General features: G+C 40.5%; 1 protein-coding gene across 2 annotated transcripts in view; it reads right to left on the reverse strand.

The window, feature by feature from the left end:
• Cfap20dc (CFAP20 domain containing) overlaps nt 1-22965 on the reverse strand; it is a 263394-nt gene that overhangs the window by 109230 nt on the left and 131199 nt on the right. For both annotated transcript variants that reach the window (XM_052190249.1, XM_052190250.1), the window contains one exon: nt 17578-17715. In XM_052190249.1, the coding sequence (XP_052046209.1) occupies nt 17578-17715 (138 nt within the window). The remainder of the gene's footprint in view (nt 1-17577; nt 17716-22965) is intronic.

The raw sequence follows: 22965 nt of genomic DNA on the forward strand, positions 1-22965 counted from the left end.
AGGCCATCCAGTGACTGCCCCACCTGGGGATCTATCCCATATCCAGACACCAAACCCAGACAGTATTGTGGGTGCCAAGAAGTGCTTGCTGACAGGAGCCTGGCCTAGCTGTCCCCTGAGAGGTTGTGCCAGAGCCTGACCAATACAGAAGTGTATGCTTGCAGCCAATCATCAGACTGAGTATGGGACCCCAATGGAGAAGTTAGGACAAGAACTGAAGGAGCTGAAGGGGTTTGTAACCCCATAGGAAGAGCAACAATATCAACCAACCAGGCCTCCCCAATCTCCAGGGACTAGACCACCAACCAAAGAGTACACATGGGGGTAGAGGGACCCATGGCTCCAGCTGGATATGTAGCAGAGAAATGCCTTACGGGGCATCTCTAGGAGGGTAGCCCCTTGGTTCTGTGGAGGCACGATGACCCAGGGTAGGGGAATGCTAGGGTGCTGAGGTGGGAGTGAGTGGGTGGGGAGAACCCTCATAGAGGCAGGGGGAGGGTGGAGGGGATAGGGGATTTGTGGAGGGGAAACTGGGAAGGGGATAACATTTTAAATGTAAATAAATAAAATAACCAATAAAAAAATGAAAAAAATGTCCCCTGTGCTAAATGGTTGGGGATACACTTGGGTTCTAAATACCTGAGGTTAGTATCATCTAGCTGGAATAAAGACTTTGAGTAGGTTATAGATTGTGTCTGACTGGTCTTTGGTGGGCTCCCTGCGAACACAGCAAAGATTTTTCTCCCATTCTGTAGCCTATTTCTTAATTCAATCAATTATTTCCTTTATGAGATCAATAGGTTTTAATTTTATGATACAGAGTTGTCAATTCTTCGTCTTATTCTTTGAGCATCTGGAGCCTTTTTTTCAAAAAAGGTCTTGCATATGTCTGTATCTTAATGTGTTTTCCAAGTTTCTCATCATGCATGAATATCTTCAATGGGCTTGAACGGATTGATGTAGAAGCTGAGAGACAGAAATCTAGAATCATTCTTCCACTTCTGAATGCCCAGCTTTACCTGTACCATTTGCTGAAAAGGCTATCTTTTCTCCACTGTGTGTTTTGGACATCTTTGTCAAAGTTGAGGCGGATAGAGGTCTTATTTTTTTTTGATTCTTTTTTCCTTTATTCTGTTGATTTACATATCTACTTTGGTGCCAATACTATGTGGCTTTTATTATTATAGCTCCATAGTAAACTTGATATCACAAAATTGATCCCTCTACCATTGGTCTTTTTGCTCAAGATTGCTTTGGCTATCTGGGGTCTCTTGTGTTTTAATAGTGAATTTTAGGATTTGTGTTTTCATATTTATGTGAACACTTTCATTGAAATTTTCATAGGGTTCACACTGAATCTTCAGATTGGTTTTGGCAATACTGCCATTTTCACAATATTACTTTAACTGACCCATGAGTTATAGGTGGTGTCTTGGCTCTTATGACAAAATACACTAATTTCCTTTGATTTTAGGTTCTGTTTTACAGTAGATTTTAGTCTTTGGTTTGAATCTTCCTTTCATAATATAGACTCTAAACAAGAATCTAGAACAGATTTCACCACTGCGAAAGACAGCTTACTAATTTCTCCCTCCCTCTTTTCTTCCCTCCTTCCCTCCCTTCCTCCTTCTTTTTCTCCCTCCCTCTCTCCCTTCCTTCTTCCTCCCTCTTTACTTCCTACTGTCTTCTTTTCTCTTTAAAGCCATTAATTCCTAGCCTGAAGTTGTAGTAGGAGGTTGGGGTGCCAGTTTCCTCTTATTTAAAAAGGAAGTATAAGCCCAGGAAGATACCTGCTGTGAAAAGGTAGGCACCAGGGAAAGTCACCTTCCAAATTTTAATTACTTCTTTTGATTTGTGTTTGGTGGGCCATTGTATCTTGTCATTAATGCTGAATGCTCCATTTCAATAACCAGACCACATTCTCTGGTTCAATTAAACTAGGGTCCTATTAATGAAAGTAAGATTATCCGATTCCACATTCCTAAAGTCATTAGCTAGTGCACACTGGGAATTGACAGAGAGAATGGTAGGAATGTGGAGCTTTTAGGAAACAATGCCTTCTTAGAAACAGTGGTTTTATTAATTTCATTCAGTGCTCTTGATTAAGCTATATGACATCCAATAAAACACATTCTAAAATAGTTTAAAAGGTTGTGTAAAAATCCACAGGAAGTGGCTACTTCTCTAGAGGCTTTTTGGGATCTTTTGATATGTGCATTTATGATAAAATATCAAAATTCACATGAACACCACACATCCAATTATAAGAGCACACAGTCATTTTCTCATGCAATTAAATTCCATTGTGGGAGTTCACTTTGTGAAAGACAAAAACAAATAGTTCAAATAAAGACACTTATCCATGGTTAAAAGCCATCTGCCCATGGGCATAACCATTAGAAATGCCTTTCAAATCAAAGGCCTCGAACAGGGAGATAACATTAATATGTTCCTTTCTAGTAAACTTTAAAGTCCAGATATCTGAGAATCAACCTGTGAAGTGTATTTGTAGGAAGAAAACCATACAGTACCACATATGTCCGTGCCGTTTTGGCTATCATGTCTGTGCAGAGAGACTGACCTAAGAGGAGCAAATCCATGGGTTACAAATGGATATATTTGGTATTCACGAAGAAAAAGAAACATACTCGTGGATTTTGGCAATTAGCAATTTCCTGTATACAGGATTCAACTGGAACTGACTATTATTATGCATCAAGGGTCCACTTACAAGATTAGCAAATGAAATACTAATATTCTCCCCCGTAAGTTGGGCTTGAATATAGCCTATGAAAATATTTCTGTTTAGTTCTAAAACTGATGTAGTTAGTATTTACTAAATCTTATTCAGTTTAAACATTTCTGAGACTTTTAAATAAAAATGACAATGATATTGTGAATACATTTGTACTTATTTTAAAGACAGTTGATAAAACATTCCACTGGAGGAACAGAGGATAAAAAGAGACCACCTGTTATCACATCATCTGATGTGCTGCACAGCTTAGTCATTCCTGTTATTGAAAGTATTGGGCAGCGGCGGCGGCGGCGGCGGCGGCAGCAGCGGCTGGTCCAGCTGAAGGGCCATCAGCGGTGGAACCAAGGCAACACAGGGTCCAGTTGGGCCCTGCGCCCACGACCACTGACCTTCGCTGACCAGCCGGGCGGCAGGCAGCTGCGGTTCTGCGGAGCCTTTCGCTGCACGGAAGCCACTTCAGAACTCGGCTTCCCGCCAGTCAGGAGAGGCTCACCTGCATCTTGATTTCAGACTGCAGAGATTGGACAGACTGAGGTACACAAACATAATCCGAGGCCCAACACCGCAGGGGTCTGAGCCCGACGGGCGTTGGCCTGCACCCAGGCCCTGGGCTGTTCGGGTGGCCATCGGGGTGCCAACCCAGCCAGGAGGTTTTTTTGCCCCGGCCGGCGCACGCACCGCCATTTTGCCTACAGGAGCCAGAGTGCTCGGGAGGGCAGAGGCGGCTAACAAGCATAGCCTGAGGCTAACAAAACGGGGGTCTAGGCCCAAAAGGCACAGGACTGACCCCAAGAACTGGGCGGCTTCGTGGGCCATCTGTGTGTCAACCCGCCCAGGAGGTTGTTAGCACAACAGACTCTCCCGGTGCTTTCGGGGAGCGCGGACGCGCACGCCGGCCATCCGGGTCACCTGGCGGACCCAATTAACAGTCATAGCCCTAGGGGAACTTTGCTCGGACCTTGGCCTCCCAGGCTTTTGCCTGGACTCAGGGCCTGAGCGACCAGGCTAACCTTGTGTGCGTCAGCCCGGTTGAGGAATCGGCTGCCCAGCGGAGTGAGCGGAACACAGGGGAGGTCACAGCAGCATACACCTTCGGCGCTCCCTGGGGGTGCACACGGGCTCGATCTGGTCCACAGACACAATCTGGGGCAAGGCCTCAGGCAGAAGCCCTCAGCTCAACTCTCTCCGCTTCAGATCAGCCTGGGCGGCCGCACCACATCTCCAGGTCCCTCAGGAGGCTAGCAGGGGCTTCCGGGCGGCCAGCTGGGAGAAGTCGGTGTGCTCCGGTGGATCCTGCGGGCCCCAGCGGGAGCCTTCAGGTGCCTGCTTCGGGATCTGAACAGCCTGGACAGCAGCACCCTGTCTACAGGCAGTGCAGGGTGTAAGCTGTGCACTAGAGGCCAACGGGGAGGGGGAAGCTTGCACTGGTGAGTCCAGCACTGACAAGACCAAGTAACACCAGTGAGAGCTAGATGGCAAAAGGCAAACGCAGGAATGTCACTAACAGAAATCAAGGCAATATGGCAACATCTGAACCCAATTCTCCTCTACCAGCATGTCCTAGATACTCCATCACACCAGTAAAACAAGATCTGGATTTAAAATCACTGGTCATGATGCTGGTACAAGAACACATGAAGGACATACTTAAAGAAATTCAGGAGAAAATGGATCAAAAGTTAGAAGCCCTTGCAAGGGAAACACAAAGATCATTGAAAGAAATCCAGGAGAATACAAAAGCCAACAAGGAGGAAATGCAAAAAACACTTAAAGAAATACAGGAGAACTTTGGTCAACAGGCTGAGGTCATGAAAGATGAAACACAAAAATCTCTTAAAGAAATACAGGAGAACTTTGGTCAACAGGCTGAGGTCATGAAAGAGAAAACACAAAAATCTCTTAAAGAATTACAGGAAAGCACAGACAAGCAAGTGAAGGAGCTAAGCAAAACCATCCAGGATCTAAAATTAGAAGTAGAAACAACTAAGAAAACTCAAAAGGAGACAACTTTGGAGATAGAAAGCCTTGGGAAGAAATCAGGGGACAGAGATGCAAATATCAACAACAGAATACAAGAAATAGAAGAAAGAATCTCAGATGCTGAAGATTCCGTAGAAACCATGGACTCAACAGTTAAAGAAAATGCAAAATGCAAAAAGCTTGTAACCCAAAATATCCAGGAAATCCAGGACACAATGAGAAGACCAAACCTAAGGATTATAGGCATAGATGAGAGTGAAGATTTACAACTTAACGGGCCAGCAAATATCTTCAATAAAATTATGGAAGAAAACTTCCCTAACCTAAAGAGAGAGATGCCCATGAATATACAAGAAGCCTACAGAACTCCAAACAGACTGGACCAGAACAGAAATACTTCCCGTCACATAAAAATCAAAACACCAAATGTTCTAAACAAAGAATATTAAAGGCAGTAAGAGAAAAAGGCCAAGTAACATATAAAGGAAGACCTATCAGAATCACAGCAGACTTTTCACCTGAGACTATGAAGGCTAGAAGGTCCTGGGCAGATCTCATGCAGACTCTAAGAGAACACAAATGCCAACCAAAACTACTATATCCAGCAAAACTCTCAATTACCATAGATGGAGAAACTAAGATATTTCACGACAAAACCAAGTTTACCCAATATCTATCCACAAACCCAGCCCTAAAAAGGATAATAGGAGGACAACACCAATACAAGGAGGGAAACTTCACCCTGGAAAAAGCAAGATAGTAACCTTTCATCAAACCCAAAAGAAGTTAAGCAATCAAATTTAAAAAATAACGTCAAAAATGATAGGAAGTAACAATCACTATTCCTTAATATCTCTTAACATCAGTGGACTTAATGCCCCAATAAAAAGACACAGACTAACTGACTGGATACGTAAACAGGACCCTACATTTTGCTGCTTACAGGAAACACACCTCAGGGTCAAAGACAAACACTACCTTAGAGTAAAAAGCTGGAAGACAATTTTACAAGCAAATGGTCTCAGGAAACAAGCTGGAGTAGCCATTTTAATATCAGATAAAATTGACTTTCAACCCAAAGTCATCAAAAGAGACTCTGAGGGACACTTCTTGCTGGTCAAAGGAAAAATACAACAAGAAGAACTCTCAATCCTGAACATCTATGCTCCAAATGCAAGGGCACCCTCTTTCATAAAAGAAACTTTATTAAAACTCAAAGCACACATTGCACCTAACACAATAATTGTGGGTGACTTCAACACTGCACTTTCCTCAATGGACCGATCGGGAAAACAGAAACTAAACAAGGACACAATGAAACTAATTGAAGCTTTGGACCAATTAGATTTAACTGATATATATAGAACATTCTATCCTAAAACAAAAGAATATACCTTTTTTTTCAGCACATCATGGTACCTTCTCCAAAATCGACCATATAATTGGTCACAAGACAGACCTCAACAAATATAAGAAGATCGAACTAATCCCATGCCTCCTATCTGATCACTATGGAGTAAAAGTGGTCTTCAATAGCAACAGAAACAATAGAAACCCCACATACACGTGGAAATTGAACAATACTCTACTCAATGATACCTTGGTCAAGGAAGAAATAAAGAAAGAAATTAAAGACTTTTTAGAACACAATGAAAATAAAAACACAACATACCCAAATCTATGGGACACAATGAAAGCAGTGCTAAGAGGAAAACTCATAGCCCTGAGTGCCTCCAAAAAGAAAATGGAGAGAGCATACATTACCAGCTTAATGACACACCTGAAAGCCCTAGAACAAAAAGAAGCTATTTCACCCAGGAGGAGTAGAAGGCAGGAAATCATGAAACTCAGGGCCGAAATCAATCAAGTAGAAACAAAGAGAACCATACAAAAAATCAACAAAACCAGGAGCTGGTTCTTTGAGAAAATCAACAAGATAGATAAACCCTTAGCCAGACTGACCAAAGGGCACAGAGAAAGTATCCAAATTAACAAACTTAGAAATGAAAAGGGAGATATAACAACGGAAACTGAGGAAATTCAAAAAATCATCAGATCCTACTACAAGAGCCTGTACTCAACACAACTGTAGAATCTGGAGGAAATGGACAATTTCCTTGACAGATACCAAATACCAAAATTAAATCAGGACCAACTAGACCATCTAAACAGTCCCATAAAGCCTAAAGAAATAGAAGGAGTCATAGAAAGTCTTCCAACCAAAAAAAGCACAGGACCAGATGGTTTCAGTGCAGAATTCTACCAGACCTTCAAAGAAGAGTTAACACCAATACTCTTCAAACTATTCCACAAAATAGAAACAGAAGGAACACTACCCAATTCCTTCTACGAAGCCACAATTACGCTGATACCAAAGCCACACAAAGATCCAACAAAGAAAGAGAACTTCAGACCAATTTCCCTTATGAACATCGATGCAAAAATACTCAATAAAATTCTTGCCAACCGAATCCAAGAACACATCAAAACGATCATCCACCATGATCAAGTAGGCTTTATCTCGGGAATGCAGGGTTGGTTCAATATACGGAAATCCATCAATACAATCCACTACATAAACAAACTCAAAGAAAAAAACCACATGGTCATTTCATTGGATGCTGAAAAAGCATTTGACAAAATTCAGCATCCTTTCATGCTTAAAGTCTTGGAGAGAACAGGAATTCAAGGCCCATACCTAAACATGGTAAAAGCAATATACAGCAAACCGGTAGCCAGCATCAAACTAAATGGAGAGAAACTTGAAGCAATCCCACTGAAATCAGGGACCAGACAAGGCTGCCCCCTTTCTCCTTATCTTTTCAATATTGTACTTGAGGTACTAGTTCGGGCAATTCAACAACACAAGGAGGTCAAAGGGATACAAATTGGTAAGGAGGAAGTCAAACTATCATTATTTGCAGACGACATGATAGTCTACCTAAGTGACCCAAAAAACTCCACTAGAGAGCTCCTACAGCTGATAAACAACTTCAGCAAAGTGGCAGGTTATAAAATCAACTCAAGCAAATCAGTGGCCTTCCTATACTCAAAGGATAAGCAGGCTGAGAAAGAAATTAGGGAAATGACCCCCTTCACAATAGCCACAAACAGTATAAAGTATCTTGGGGTGACTCTTACCAAACATGTGAAAGATCTGTATGACAAGAACTTCAAGACTCTGAAGAAGGAAATGGAAGAAGACCTCAAAAAATGGGAAAATCTCCCATGCTCATGGATCGGTAGAATCAATATAGTTAAAATGGCCATTTTGCCAAAAGCAATATACAGATTCAATGCAATACCCATCAAAATCCCAACTCAATTCTTCACAGAGTTAGAAAGAGCAATTATCAAATTCATCTGGAACAACAAAAAACCCAGGATAGCTAAAACTATTCTCAGCAACAAAAGAAAATCTGGCGGAATCAGTATCCCTGACCTCAAGCAATACTACAGAGCAATAGTGTTAAAAACTGCATGGTATTGGTACAGTGACAGGCAGGAGGATCAATGGAACAGGATTGAAGATCCAGAAATGAACCCACACACCTATGGCCACTTGATCCTCGACAAAGAGGCTGAAAACATCCAATGGAAAAAAGATAGCCTTTTCAACAAATGGTGCTGGTTCAACTGGAGGTCAGCTTGCAGAAGAATGCGAATTGATCCATCCTTGTCTCCTTGTACTAAGCTCAAATCCAAATGGATCAAGGACCTCCACATAAAGCCAGACACTCTGAAGCTAACAGAAAAGAAACTGGGGAAGACCCTTGAGGACATCGGTACAGGGAGAAAGTTTCTGAACAGAACACCAATAGCGTATGCTCTAAGAGCAAGAATTGACAAATGGGACCTCATAAGGTTACAGAGCTTCTGTAAGGCAAAGGACACCATCAAGAGGACAGATCGGCAACCAACAAATTGGGAAAAGATCTTCACCAATCCTACATCAGATAGAGGGCTAATATCCAATATATATAAAGAACTCAAGAAGTTAGACTCCAGAAAACCGAACAACCCTATTAAAAAATGGGGTACAGAGTTAAACAAAGAATTCTCACCTGAAGAACTTCGGATGGCAGAGAAGCATCTTAAAAAACGCTCAACTTCATTAGTCATTAGGGAAATGCAAATCAAAACAACCCTAAGATTTCATCTTACACCAGTCAGAATGGCTAAGATTAAAAATTCAGGAGACAGCAGGTGTTGGAGAGGGTGTGGAGAAAGAGGAACACTCCTCCACTGCTGGTGGGGTTGCAAATTGGTACAACCACTCTGGAAATCAATCTGGCGGTTCCTCTGAAAACTGGGCACCTCACTTCCAGAAGATCCTGCTATACCACTCCTGGGCATATACCCAGAGGATTCCCCACCATGTAATAAGGATACATGCTCTACTATGTTCATAGCAGCCCTATTTATAATTGCCAGATGCTGGAAAGAACCCAGGTATCCCTCAACAGAAGAGTGGATGCAAAAAATGTGGTATATCTACACAATGGAGTACTATTCAGCCATTAGAAACAATGAATTCATGAAATTCTTAGGCAAATGGATGGAGCTAGAGAACATCATACTAAGTGAGGTAACCCAGACTCAAAAGGTGAATCATGGTATGCACTCACTAATAAGTGGTTATTAACCTAGAAAACTGGAATACCCAAAACATAATCCACACATCAAATGAGATACAAGAAGAAAGGAGGAGTGGTCCCTGGTTCTGGGAAGACTCAGTGAAACAGTATTCGGCAAAACCAGAACGGGGAACTGGGAAGGGGTGGGAGGGAGGACAGGGGAAGAGAAGGGGGCTTATGGGACTTTCGGGGAGTGGGGGGGCTAGAAAAGGGGAAATCACTTGAAATGTAAATAAATTATATCGAATAAAAAAAATTAAAAAAAAAAAGAAAAAAAGAAAGTTTCAAACTTTGGTTAAAGTACATTAGGTGCAGATACAGGGTTTGTTACTGAAACACTCTTCCTGTACTCTGAGACAAATCTTAAGATTAAGCTGCCACCTGAAAGGAAGTGAGCTTACATTTATGCTTTTCATGTCTTTTCTATGGCTCCTTAATAAACACCACTTGCATGAAGTCTGTCTATTTCTCCCTGTGTCTAGTTCTATATAATATAGATGCACATATATTTCACTAGCTGCTACCATTGCTAGCAAAAGGTCCTACTCAAACCTGATAATTATGAAGCAGGTGAGGTTTAAATCATACCCTGTATCTCTGCTTTCCTGTGAATTTGGGAATGGTGCAATCAAGGGTTAATAATGCAGTGCCTACAAACTTCTTTTGTACTGCAAAAAAGGACAAGAGAGGCCAATTTGTTAGGGATATATAACATAAGTCATGAAATGCTGATTAAAACCAAAAGGGAAAGAACAGGTGGACAAGGAAGTTTCTCCTTTCAACCTTCATCACAAACATCTGCCTTTTCCTGTTTCTATTTGGCTTCCTTTCAAGCTCTGAGCACTCTTTTTTTTTCTTTATTTATATATTTTTTATTTACATTTCAAATGATTTCCCCTTTTCTGGGTCCCCACTCCCCACAAGTCCCATAAGCCCTCTTCCCTTCCCCTGTTCCTCCATCTACCCCTTCCCACTTCCCTGTTCTGGTATCCCCCTATACTGTTGCACTGAGTCTTTCCAGAACCAGAGGCCACTCCTCCATTCTTTTTGGACCTGATTTAATAAGTGGATTATGTCTTGGGTATTCAAAGTTTCTAGGCTAATGCCCACTTATTGGTGAGTACGTACCATGATCGATCTTTTGAGACTGGGTTACCTCACTTAGTATGATGTTCTCCAGCTCCATCCATTTGTCTAAGAATTTCATGAATTCACTGTTTCTAATTGCTGAGTAGTATTCCATTGTGTAAATATACCACATTTTTTTGTATCCATTCCTCCGTTGAGGGACACCTGGGTTCTTTCCAGCTTCTGGCTACTATAAATAGGGCTCCTATGAACATAGTGGAACATGTGTCCTTATTGCATGCTGAAGAATCCTCTGGGTATATGCCCAGGAGTGGTATAGCAGTTTTCTGAGGAACCGCCAGACTGATTTCCAAAGTGGTTGCACCACCTTGAAATCCCACCAGCAGCAGTGGAGGAGTGTTCCTCTTTCTCCACATCCTCGCCAACACCTGCTGTCTCAGTATTTTTTGACCTTAGCCATTCTGACTGGAGTGAGGTGAAATCTCAGGGTTGTTTTGATTTGCATTTCCCTAATGATTAATGATGTTGAACATTTCTTAAGGTGTTTCTCAGCCCTCCGAAGTTCTTCATGTGAAAATTCTTTGTTTAGCTCCGTACCCCACTTTTTAATGGGGTTATTTGGTTCTCTGGGTTCTACCTGAGAACCTTCTTGAGTTCTTTGTATATATTAGATATTAGCCCTCTGTCGGATTTAGGGTTGGTGAAGATCCTTTCCCAATTGGTTGGTTGATGTTTTGTCCTTTTGACAGTCTCCTTTGCCTTACAGAAACTTTGTAGTTTTATGAGGTCCCATTTGTCAATTCTTGAACTTAGAGTGTAAGCTATTGGTGTTCTATTCAGGAACTTTTCCTCTGTGCTCATGTCCTCAAGGGTCTTCCCCAGTTTCTTTTCTATTAGTTTTAGTGTGTCAGGTTTTATGTGGAGGTCCTTGATCTATTTGGAGTTGAGCTTAGTACAAGGAGATAAGAATGGATCTATTCCCATTCTTCTGCATGCTGACCTCCAATTGAACCAACATCATTTGTTGAAAAGACTATCTTTTCCACTGGATGCTTTCAGCTCCTTTGTCGAAGATCAAGTGACCATAGGTGTGTTGGTTCATTTCTGGGTCTTCAATCCTATTCCATTGATTCGCTTGCCTGACATTGCACCAATACCTTGCAGTTTTTATCACTATTGCTCTGTAGCAAAGTTTGAGGTCTGAGATAGTGAATCCCCCTGAAGTTCTTTTACTGTTGAGAATAGTTTTAGCTATTCTGGGTTTTTTTGTTATTCCAGATGAATTTGAGAATTGCTCTTTCCAGCTCTATGAAGAACTGGGTTGGGATTTTTATGGGGATTGCATTGAATCTGTAGATTGCCTTTGGCATGTTGGCCATTTTAACTATATTAATCCTGCAAATCCATGAACATGGAAGATTTTTCCATTTTCTGAGATCTTCTTCGATTTCCTTCTTCAGAGATCAGAAGTTCTTGTCATATAGGTTTTTCACTTGTTTGGTTAGAGTCACACCAAGATACTTTATATTGTTTGTGGCTATTGTGAAGGGTGTCATTTCCTTAACTTCTTTCTCAGTCTGCTTATCCTTTGAGTATATAAAGGCTACTGATTTGCTTGAGTTGATTTTGTAGCCAGCCACTTTGCTGAAGTTGTTTATGAGCTATAGGAGTTCTCTAGTAGAGTTTTTTGGGTCACTTAAGTATACTATCATATCATCTGCAAATAGTGATAGTTTGACTTCTTCCTTTCCAATTTGTATCCCTTTGATCTCCTTATGTTGTCTAATTGCTCTAGCTAGGACTTCAAGAACTATATTGAAAAGATATGGAGAGAAGGGGCAACCTTGTCTAGTCCCCGATTTTAGTGCGATTGCTTCAAGTTTCTCTCCATTTAGTTTGATGTTGGTTACCAGTTTGCTGTATATTGCTTTTACTATGTTTAGATATGGGCCTTGAATTCCTGTCCTTTCCAAGACTTTTAGCATGAAAGGGTGCTGAATTTTGTCAAATGCTTTTTCAGCATCTAATGAAATGATCATGTGGTTTTTTTCTTTGAGTTTGTTTATGTAGTGGATAGCATTTATGGATTTCCTTATATCGAACCATCCCTGCATCCCTGGGATGAAGCCTACTTGATCATGGTAGATGATCGCTTTGATGTGTTCTTGGATTCGGTGGGCAAGAATTTTATTTAGTATTTTTGCATCAATATTCATAAGGGAAATTGGCCTGAAATTCTCTTAGTTGGATCTTTGTGTGGTTTTGGTATCAGCATAATAGTGGCTTCGAAGAAGGAGTTGGGTAGTGTTCTTTCTGTTTCTATTTGGTGGAAAAGTTTGAAGAGTATTGGTGTTAAGTCTTCTTTGAAGGTCTGATAGAATTCTGCACTGAAATCATCTGGTCCTGTGCTTTTTTTGGTTGGAAGCCTATCTATGACCCCTTCTATTTCTTTAGGGGTTATGGGTCTGTTTAGATGGTCTATCTGATCCTGGTTTAATTTTGGTAATTGGTATCTGTCTAAGAAAATGTCCATTTCCTCCAGATTCTCCAGTTGTGTTGAGTACAGGTTTTTGTAGTAGGATCTGATGATTTTTTTTACTTTCCTTGGTTTCTGTTGTAATATCTCTGTTTTCATTTCTAATTTTGTTAATTTTGATACTTTCTCTGTGCCCTTTGGTTAGTCTGGCTAAGGGTTTATCTATCTTGTTGATTTTTTCAAAGAACCAGCTTTTGGTCTTGTTGATTCTTTGTATGGTTCTCTTGGTTTCTACTTGATTGATTTCAGCCCCGAGTTTGATGATTTCCTGTCTTCTCCTCCTCCCGGGTGAATTAGCTTCTTCTTGTTCCAGGGTTTTCAGTTGTTCCGTTAATCTTCTAGTGTAAGCTCTCTCGAATTTCTTTTTGGAGGCACCCAAAGCTATGAGTTTTCCTGTTAGCACTGCTTTCATTGTGTCCCATAGATTCCTGTATGTTGTTCCTTCATTTTCGTTAAATTCTAAAAAATCTTTGATTTATTTCTTTATTTCTTCCTTGACAAAGGCATCATTGAGTATTGTTCAGTTTCCATGTGTATGTGGGCTTTCTGTTGTTTTTATTGTTATTAAAGACAACTTTTACTCCATAGTGATCTGATCGGAGGCATGGGATTATTTCAATCTTCTTATGTTTGTTGAGGTCTGTCTTGTGACCAACTATATGATCTATTTTGGAGAAGGTACCATGAGGTGCTGAGAAAAAGTATATTCTTTTGCTTTGGGATGAAAACTTCTATATATACCTGTTAACTCCAATAGGTCCAAAGCTTCAATTAGTTTCACTGTCTCCCTGTTTAGTTTCTGTTTTCCTGATCAGTCCATTGGTGAGAGTGGAGTGTTGAAGCCACCCACAATTATTGTGTTAGGTGCAATGTGTGCTTTGAGCTTTAGTAAAGTTTCTTTTATGAATGAGGGCGCCCTTGTATTTGGAGCATAGATGTTCAGAATTGAGAGTTTTTCTTGTTGGATTTTTCCTTTGACCAGCAAGAATTGACCTTCCATGTCTCTTATGATGACATTAGGTTGAAAGTCAATTTTATCTGATATTAGAATGGCAACTCCGGCTTGTTTCCTGGGATAATTTGCTTGTAGAATTGTCTTCCAGCCTTTTACTCTAAGGTAGTTTTTGTCTTTGACACTGAGGTGTGTTTCCTGTACTCAGCAAAATGTAGGGTCCTGTTTATGTAACCAGTCTCTTAGTGTATGTCTTTTTATTGGGGAATTGAGTCCATTGATGTTCAGAGACATTAAGGAGTAGTGGTTATTGCTTCCTCTCTTTTTTATTTTAATTTTATACTTGTGTGGTTATCTTCTTTTGGGTTTGATGAAAGAAGCTTAATATCCTGCTTTTTCCAGGGTATAGTTTCCCTTGTTGTAATGGTGTTTTCCCCCTATTATCCTTTGTAGGGCTGAGTTTGTGGCAAGATATTGTGTAAATTTGGTTTTGTCATGGAATATCTTGGTTTCTCCATCTATAGTGATTGAGAGTTTCGCTGGGTATAGTAATCTCGGCTGGCATTTGTGTTCTCTTAGAGTCTGCATGAGCTCTGCCGAGGATCTTCTAGCTTTAATGGTCTCTGGTGAGAAGTCTGGTGTAAGTCTGATAGGTCTTCCTTTATATGTTACTTGCCCTTTTTCTCTTACTGCCCTAAGTATTCTTTCTTTGTTTAGTACATTTGGAGTTTTGATTATTATGTGATGGGAAGTATTTCTGTTCTGGTCCAGTCTGTTTGGAGTTCTGTAGGCTTCTTGTATATTCATGGGCATCTCTCTCTTTAGGTTAGGGAAGTTCTCTTCCATAATTTTGTTGAAGATATTTGCTGGCCCTTTAAGTTGTAAATCTTCACTCTCATCAATGCCTGTAATCCTTAGGTTTGTAATCCATTGTGTCCTGGATTTCCTGGATGTTTTGGGTTACAAGCTTTTTGCACTTTGCATTTTCTTTGACTGTTGAGTCCATGGTTTCTATGGTATCTTCAGCATCTGAGATTCTTTCTTCTATCTCTTGTATTCTGTTGTTGATATTTGCATCTATGGTCCCTGATTTCTTTCCAAGATTTTCTATCTATCTCCAAAGTTGTCTCCCTTTGTGCTTTCTTAGTTGTTTCTACTTCTGTTTTTAGATCCTGGAAGTTTTTGCTCAGTTCTGTCATTTGCTTGTTTGTGTTTTCCTCTAATTCCTTGAGCGATTTTTGTGTTTCCTCTTTCATGACTTCTGCCTGTTGATCAAACTTCTCCTGCATTTTTTAAGTGATTTTTGCATTTCCTCCTTATTAGCAACTAACTTATGACCCATATTCTCTTGAATTTCTTTAAGTGATTTTTGTGTTTCCCTTGTAAGGGCTTCTAGCTTTTGATCATTTTTCTCCTGAATTTCTTTAAGAGATTTATTTATGTCCTTCATGTGTTCCTCTAACACCATCCTTACCAGTGCTTTTAAATCCAACTCTTGTTTTTCTGGTGTGTTGGGGGTATCCAGGGCTTGCTATTGTTGGGAATTGCATTCAGATGCTGCCATAATGCCTTGGTTTCTGTTAATAATGTTCCTACGTTTGCCTTTAGCCATCTAGTTCTCCCTGGTGTTAGATGTTCTTATTGTTACTGGCTGGTGCTTCAACCTACTGTGGATCTTTAAGGTTATTTCTACAACACTGGATGACTGGGTTTCCTCTGGCACAGATTACTGATATGCTGCCTTCCTCTTTTGTGCCTTTGGAGCCCTGCTCATTCTTGTCTCAAGCAATATTATACTTCGGTTGTCAAGGTGAACAAGGTATTCTCTGACTGCTCTGTTATGGGGCAAAGATGGTGTGGTGGGGGTTACTTCCTCTGTTGATTCTCACGTAGGACACAGGTCCTGCGACCGACCAGCTTGCAGATGAACCACCTATGTGCTCAGTTCCTGAGTGCAGGCAGACCCCTGGTGGTTTGCACCCCCAGAGATCTAAAGCTCAGGGTGATCCAGTACCTTGTAAGGCTTTTCTGTCCCGGCAGGCAGCAAATATGGCTCCGGGGAATCTCTTCCTCTGCTGCTCTCTGGGCAGGACACAGGCCCCATGTCTGCGGACTGGCAGACAAACCGCCTATGTGCTCAGTTCCTGAGTGCAGGCAGACACCTGGTGGTTTGCACCCCCAGAGATCTAAAGCTCAGGGTGATACAGTACCTAGTGACCCTTTTCTGTTCCGGCAGGCAGCAAATATCCTGAGCACTCTCTTGACTATTGCTTTTTATCTGAGTAGCCACATTGCTACTGTCCCTTCCCCTCACTTGGAGCAGCTGCTTTCTATTGGCCCAGCTTCTGTCTTCCTGGATCCTCTGCCATTTTCTGTCTGACCATTTCAGAGACATGTTAGCTACTCTTGGTTGTCTCATATTCAAAACTCATCTGGAATTCTGCTGTCAAATTCAGTTTCCTAAAACATTGCACCTCTTTACCTGAGGAAAGAGAGCACTCCCATTGTGCGGTTTCAACAGAGAGTTCTACCACTCAAGCCATTCCTTACTTTGAGCCTTTGAAAAACGAAGTTCCCTTTTTTTTTCAAGCAATCCTGGAAAACAGATTCTTAGCTCCTTATTTTTATTCAATCCTCTGCCCTGATATCCTCTTATAAATCTCCTATTAATTTCTTATAAATATGTGAATATACATAGACTTCTTCCAAGATCTACTTCCACAGATGGTCTGTCACTATGACTTTTCTTTAGCTTCGTTTGAATTAGCTCCCTATATCTTAGTATTACTTGAATCACATGACCTTCACAGGCTGAGTGATCCAGTGTTTCACAGGCTTAGTGATCCAGATCTTGGTGTTGGCTGCACATAACAATTACTAGAGGATGTTAAAAACAAAACAAGACAAGACCAAACAAAGCAAAACAAAACAAAACAAAACAGACTAGCCAAATTAACAAAGATACTCTTTGGGGGGAGTTCAGACATCAGAAGAAAAAATGTTTTGTGCTGTTAAATGTAATTTTAAAATATACTAGGGGTTCGAACGTCTAAATAGTCTCCAAAAATTTTAAACACCTTCTGAACTAAATAAAATACTCTAAGGCTTTTCATGTTCTACATCTGTGCAGACCTCATCCCAGTTGACTAAATCAATGAAACACCTTCATGTCAAACTAAATACACGCTCAGATCCCTAGAAGTCTGAGAGCCACATACCCAGGCAGGGCAGCTCTACGCACAGCTGAAGTGCTGCTCCTTTACTCCCATTGCTACAGCTCCTTCACAGACGCCAGCACTGCTTGCCTTTCATGGCAGGACTTGAATAAAGTGCATTTCAGAAGCGGCATAACCAGACTACAGAGAAGCTTTGTTTCAGTCTCTGCCTACCTTCTCCTCCCCCCAGCCAATCACAGTACTGAAGTAGAAAGGGTTTTATGTGGGTCAAATGCTCACATGCCAAGTTCTTCATGTAGGTTGTCTGCCTGGCTGTGACCTGCACTTACAGGTCTGGCTGTATATATTGACAGTACTGTGGAAGAGCAAGGCATAGGGCCATCTTTAGAGAAAGACACTTAAAAGAGGAAGGGAATGCATATGATGTTTATAGGAGCCTCTGTGCATACCTGACTCTGCTGATCTTAGAGGATGACCTCCAAATTTAATTTCAGTTTGGCGAAGTTTTGTCATGTTTAGCAGCTGTGTGACATGAGGAACATCTGTTGCAAGCTGACAGCTTCGTGGAATAATATCTGTGGGTTCATCTGTCAAAAATGGAATATCATATATTATTTGAAATAAAGAGCCTCTATACCCCTAATGCAAGGCATTGCTGCCAACTGAGCAAACTATATAATAAAACCAAGTAAAGCAAAACATTTTAGAGTGCATCTTTAGACAACTTATGCAAACTTTTAGCCTTGAATCTGTATGACTTATGGAGAAGAGTCCCAATCAGGCATAGTTCTTATGAATGAAAGAGCCAAAGAACATTGGAAACACAAACAATAGCAGAAAAACGTGGAAAAACAAAGGCAGGTCACTATGAGGGAAAAAAATTATGCTGGGTTGAGAGCTACGAAATCCTCTGCACAAGTAGTAGTCAAGAGTGGCCATGGATGTATGCTACTTAATATGGGTGCATGAGAACACAGAGGTCTGTAGAGATGCAGCCAGACCACATGCTGAGGGCAGAGAAAAGCCTAGAGTGGTGCTGCCTGTGAAGCTGCTGCACAGGTTTTACATGAAAACCTGAGTGGAGAATCTCCATAAGTTGAGGATGCTCTGGCAGGTACCACTCTGCCACTACATAGGCAAGCAACCACATGGGAATCTAAGAAGCCTTCCACTCGCCAGCAAATGCAAGCTTTCTCATGCAATAAAAAGAGGACACTAAGGCTAAAAGACATAGAGATCTGCTGGGGAGAATGCCCAGCAAACATATACTCAAAGTAAATATACAGGACAGAATCTTCTAGACCACCTCAGAGGCCTAGTCACTCAAAGTCCTCAGGAAAGTTATAGTCCCTAGCACAGCAGGACAGGACTGGACTGGCAGGCAAGGAGTGGGTGCCAGACATTCGTGATTTTTGCAGGCTTATACAGAAGCTCCTCTAAGCAGGGAGGACACATGATTTACCTTATCTGACTTCTTGAGACTAGTAACTTTTCACTATTAACAGAGCCTGCTATAAAAGACAGTGTGTGAAATCACATGAGAAGAAACAGTGACAATGTTATAGTGACAGGGCAAAGGTTCCTTCATATCATTCTAGCTGGAGCCATCTTTGGTTTAGCCTGAAACAGAATGCCCTTCCCCTTTCCCTTTTATCCCTGCCATGAAAAAAGTACTGTATCAGAGTACTAGAAACTTGGCATTAGAGTTCTCCAGCTAACAGCATGCTCTGACTTCTGTTAAACTGCTTGCTTACTTTACTTCCCCTGCAACAGCCAAACACGATGCCAATTTTCTGTTTTATTTGTCTTTAAAAACTCCCTGTAAAATGCATCTGAGGCTGCTCTGTGAGAAGTGTTGCCAGGCAGGCCCAGGCCATCTTAATACTGACTCTCAATTTGGACTTCAGGTTGTCTTTGGGTCTCTACTCTGCAGTAATAGTACATTCTGTTTATTTTTTTTATTGACATTTTAAAAAGACTTACTTTTATTTTATGTGCATGGCTGTTTTGTCTACATGTATGTGTATCACATACACTCATTGCCTGTGGAGACCCAAAGTGGGTGTATAGACTGGAGGTATAGATGCTTATGAACCACTGTGTGGGGTGCTAGTCTTCTTAAAGAGCAGCCAGTGCTCTTAGCTGAGGGGCTATCTCTCAAGCTCCTGTTGATACTTGTCTGTACTTCCAGGGTTTATTTCTTTTGTTTTAGCTTGTGTTTCACCCAAACAGGTATTCATGACTATGCTTGTTTTAAAGCTACCTCTTATTCATACTTCAGTTTCCCTTTCCTACTACTACCATGTTTTTCCTTGTTTTTTTTCAGATTATGAAATTTTTTTCAGACTATGAAAATTTTTTCCAGAGTATGAAATTTTTTTCAGACTATGAAAAATTTTTTTCAGACTATGAAAATTTTTTTCAGACTATGAATTTTTTTCAGACTATGACAATTATTTTAGACTATGAAAAATTTTTTTGATTTTTGTGTTTTGTTTTTTTTTTATTTTTAAAATTTTTTTCCTTCTTTTTTTTAAGACAGGGTTTCTCTGTGTAGCTCTGGCTGCCTTGGCTCTCAAACTGTAGACCAGGTTGGTCTCAAACTCAGGGATCCACCTGCCTTTCCCTCCAGAGTTCTAGGATTAAAGGCATGCATCACCACACCCAGGTCCTTTCCCTTTTAAACTAAATTATCAATAACTTTAGTTCTAAAAAATTATAAACTAAAAAATAAACAACATTTCTCCAAACCTAAAATCTACATTTTTTTCCACACTCTGAATCATGTGCCTCTATCTCTGAACTTCTTTTAGAATACTAGTGTCTTCTACTGCAAGTCAATCTCAGGGCTCTCTTAAGTAATTGTCTATATTTCTATGGTCAGTTTCTCCTTACAAAGAGTGGTGAGGAATATAAACTGAAGTGAAGACAACTTGTCAGATGAATCACATAAAATCAAATGAGGAAGCAAAAACAAAAAGAGTGAAAAAGGTAAAATAAAAACTAGAGGTGATATCTATACCAAATAAATAAAACATACAAATGAAACACTTGTGGGTATATAAGGTCACACAGGTCCTGACACAGTAATTATGTGACAGAGTGACTTCATTAGCCCTTCCATCTTAACATAGGTCATCAAAAAAGAAACCTAAGATCATTTGATTTAACAGCTATCTCCTGTAACAGAAACCAAAAATCCATTCTCCTCAGCAACTCTATAAATTTCTTCAAAATTATTCACATTATGGGTATGGGCCATAAAGCAAGCCTTCTCTCTCTCTCTCTCTCTCTCTCTCTCTCTCTCTCTCACACACACACACACACACACACACACACACACACACACACTAGCTCCCCACATCTTGTCAAAGCAGACAAAAAACAGAAAGCAATAGCTACAGAAACTATAAAACTCCCCATGAAGAAACAGGGTTGGGGAAGGTATTAAAAAATTTCATAAACCCACTGGCATTGAAGCCAGTGAATTATTTGGAATTTCATTATATACAGAAGACCAGCTAAGACACCTAGCCTGTGGGACTGAGCAACAACTAGATTCTTGTGGGTATATAACACTTGTGGGTATATAAGGTCACACAGTCCAAGATTCTTGGACTTTGCATTCCCAGCTAGCCATTGTTGGGTTAGTTAGATGTCAACCTATGGATTGGAAACCTTATCAGTGGCCTGAACTTTCCTAGTCCAGCCCAATTCATGGGAGATGAACTAAAGCGAAAGATTGTCTGGTTCTTTGTCTGGGAAATTGAGATTATCTTCCTTACACAACCCTAGATTAATTCTAGTAATAAGTTCAGACGAGAACGGCATATCCCCTGCTCATAAAACTTCCACTCTGACTCAAAGAAGTGCCTCATCTTCAACATCTTCTCAGAGGGAAAGCAGACACCTTCCAGTTTCCATCTGCACTTGACCACAACTCTCTGTACCCATATCCCATAGGGAGAAAGCTGGTCTCCCAGGAGTGAAGACACTCCTGAGAACATAAGTTAGTCCAAATACCTGGCCAAAGAAGGACCCACCCAGAGCCCTGAGGACACAGAAACCAAGGAGCAGCCTGGGACAGGATCCTTCTAGACTCCATCTGTACCCAGAGCTGACCCTGTGCCACAGCTCTCCATACCGAAATTCTACCCAGAAAGAACTGGTCTCTCAGGAGTGCTAACACACAAGATTACTGGAGGGACAAGCCACAGACAGAGACTGCAACATGACAGACAACCAGATGGCAAGAGGCAAGTGCAAGAACATAAATAACAGAAACCAAAGCTTCTTGGCATCATCAGAACCCCGTTCTCCCACCACAGTGAGCCCTGGATACTCCTACACATCGGAAAAGCAAGATTCATACTTAAAATCACATGTCATGATGAAGATAGAGGACTTCAAGAAGGACATAAATAACTCCCTTAAAGAAATATAGGAGAACACAGGAAAACAGGTAGAAGACCTTTAAGAGGAAACACAAAAATCCCTTAAAGAATTACAGGAAAACACAACCAAACAGTTGAAGGAATTGAACAAAACTATCCAGGATGTGTAAATGGAAATAGAAACAATAAAGAAATCACAAAGGGAGACAATCCCAGAGACAGGAAACCTACGAGACAGTTATCATCATTCATAGATGCAAGCATCACCAACAGAATATAAGAGATAGAAGAGAGAATCTCAGGAACAGAAGATACCATAGAAAACACAGTCAAGGAAAATGCAAAATGCAAAAAGCTCCTAACCCAAAACATCCAGAAAATCCAGAACACAAGGAAAAGACCAAACCTAAGGAAAATAGGTATAGAGGAGAGCAAAGATTCCCATCTCAAAGGGCCAGTAAATATCTTCAGCAAAATTATAGAAGTAAACTTCCCTAACCTAAAGAAAGAGATGCCTGTGAACATACAAGAAGCCTACAGAACTCCAAATAGATTGAACCAGAACAGAAATTCCTCCTGTCACATAGTCAAAACACCAAACACACAAAACAAAGAAAGAATATTAAAAGCAACAGTAAGGGAAAAAGGTTAAGTAACATAAAAAGGCAGACCTATCAGAATTCTACCAGACTTCTCAATAGAGACTATGAAAGCTTGAAGATCCTGGGCAGATATCGTACAGATCATAAGAGAACACAAATGCCAGCTCAGGCTATTATACCCAGCAAAACTTTCAACATAGATGGAGAAACAAAGTTATTCCATGACAAAACCAAATTTATACAATATCTCTCTACAAATCCAACCCTACAAAGGATAATAGATGGAAAACTCCAACACACGAAGGGAAACTACACCCTAGAAAAAGCAAGAAAGTAATCTTCTTTCAACAAACCCAAAAGAAGATACCTAGATAAACATAATTCCACCTCTAACAATCACTATTTCTCAATACAATGGACTCAATTCCCTAATAAAAAGACATAGACTAACAGACTGGATATGTAAACAGGATGTAGCATTTGCTGCATACACCTCAGTGACAAAGACAGACACTTCCTCAGAGTAAAATGCTGGAAAACAATTTTCCAAGCAAATGATTCTAAGAGACAAGCTGGAGTAGCAATTCTAAAATCAAATAAAAATCAACTTATAACCAAAAACTATCAAAAAAAAAAAAGTAAGAAAGGACACTTCATATACAGCAAAGGAAAAATCTACCAAAAAAGAACTCTCAATTCTAAACATCTATGCTCCAAATGCAAGGGCACCCACATTTATAAAAAAAAGTTTACTAGAGTTCAAAGCACACATTGCCCCTCAAAGAATAATGATGGGAGACTTCAACACCCCACTCTCAGCAATGGATAGATCATGGAAATA

The sequence above is a fragment of the Apodemus sylvaticus genome, chromosome 8, assembly GCF_947179515.1.
Source record: "Apodemus sylvaticus chromosome 8, mApoSyl1.1, whole genome shotgun sequence".
Classification (NCBI taxonomy): domain Eukaryota; kingdom Metazoa; phylum Chordata; class Mammalia; order Rodentia; family Muridae; genus Apodemus; species Apodemus sylvaticus.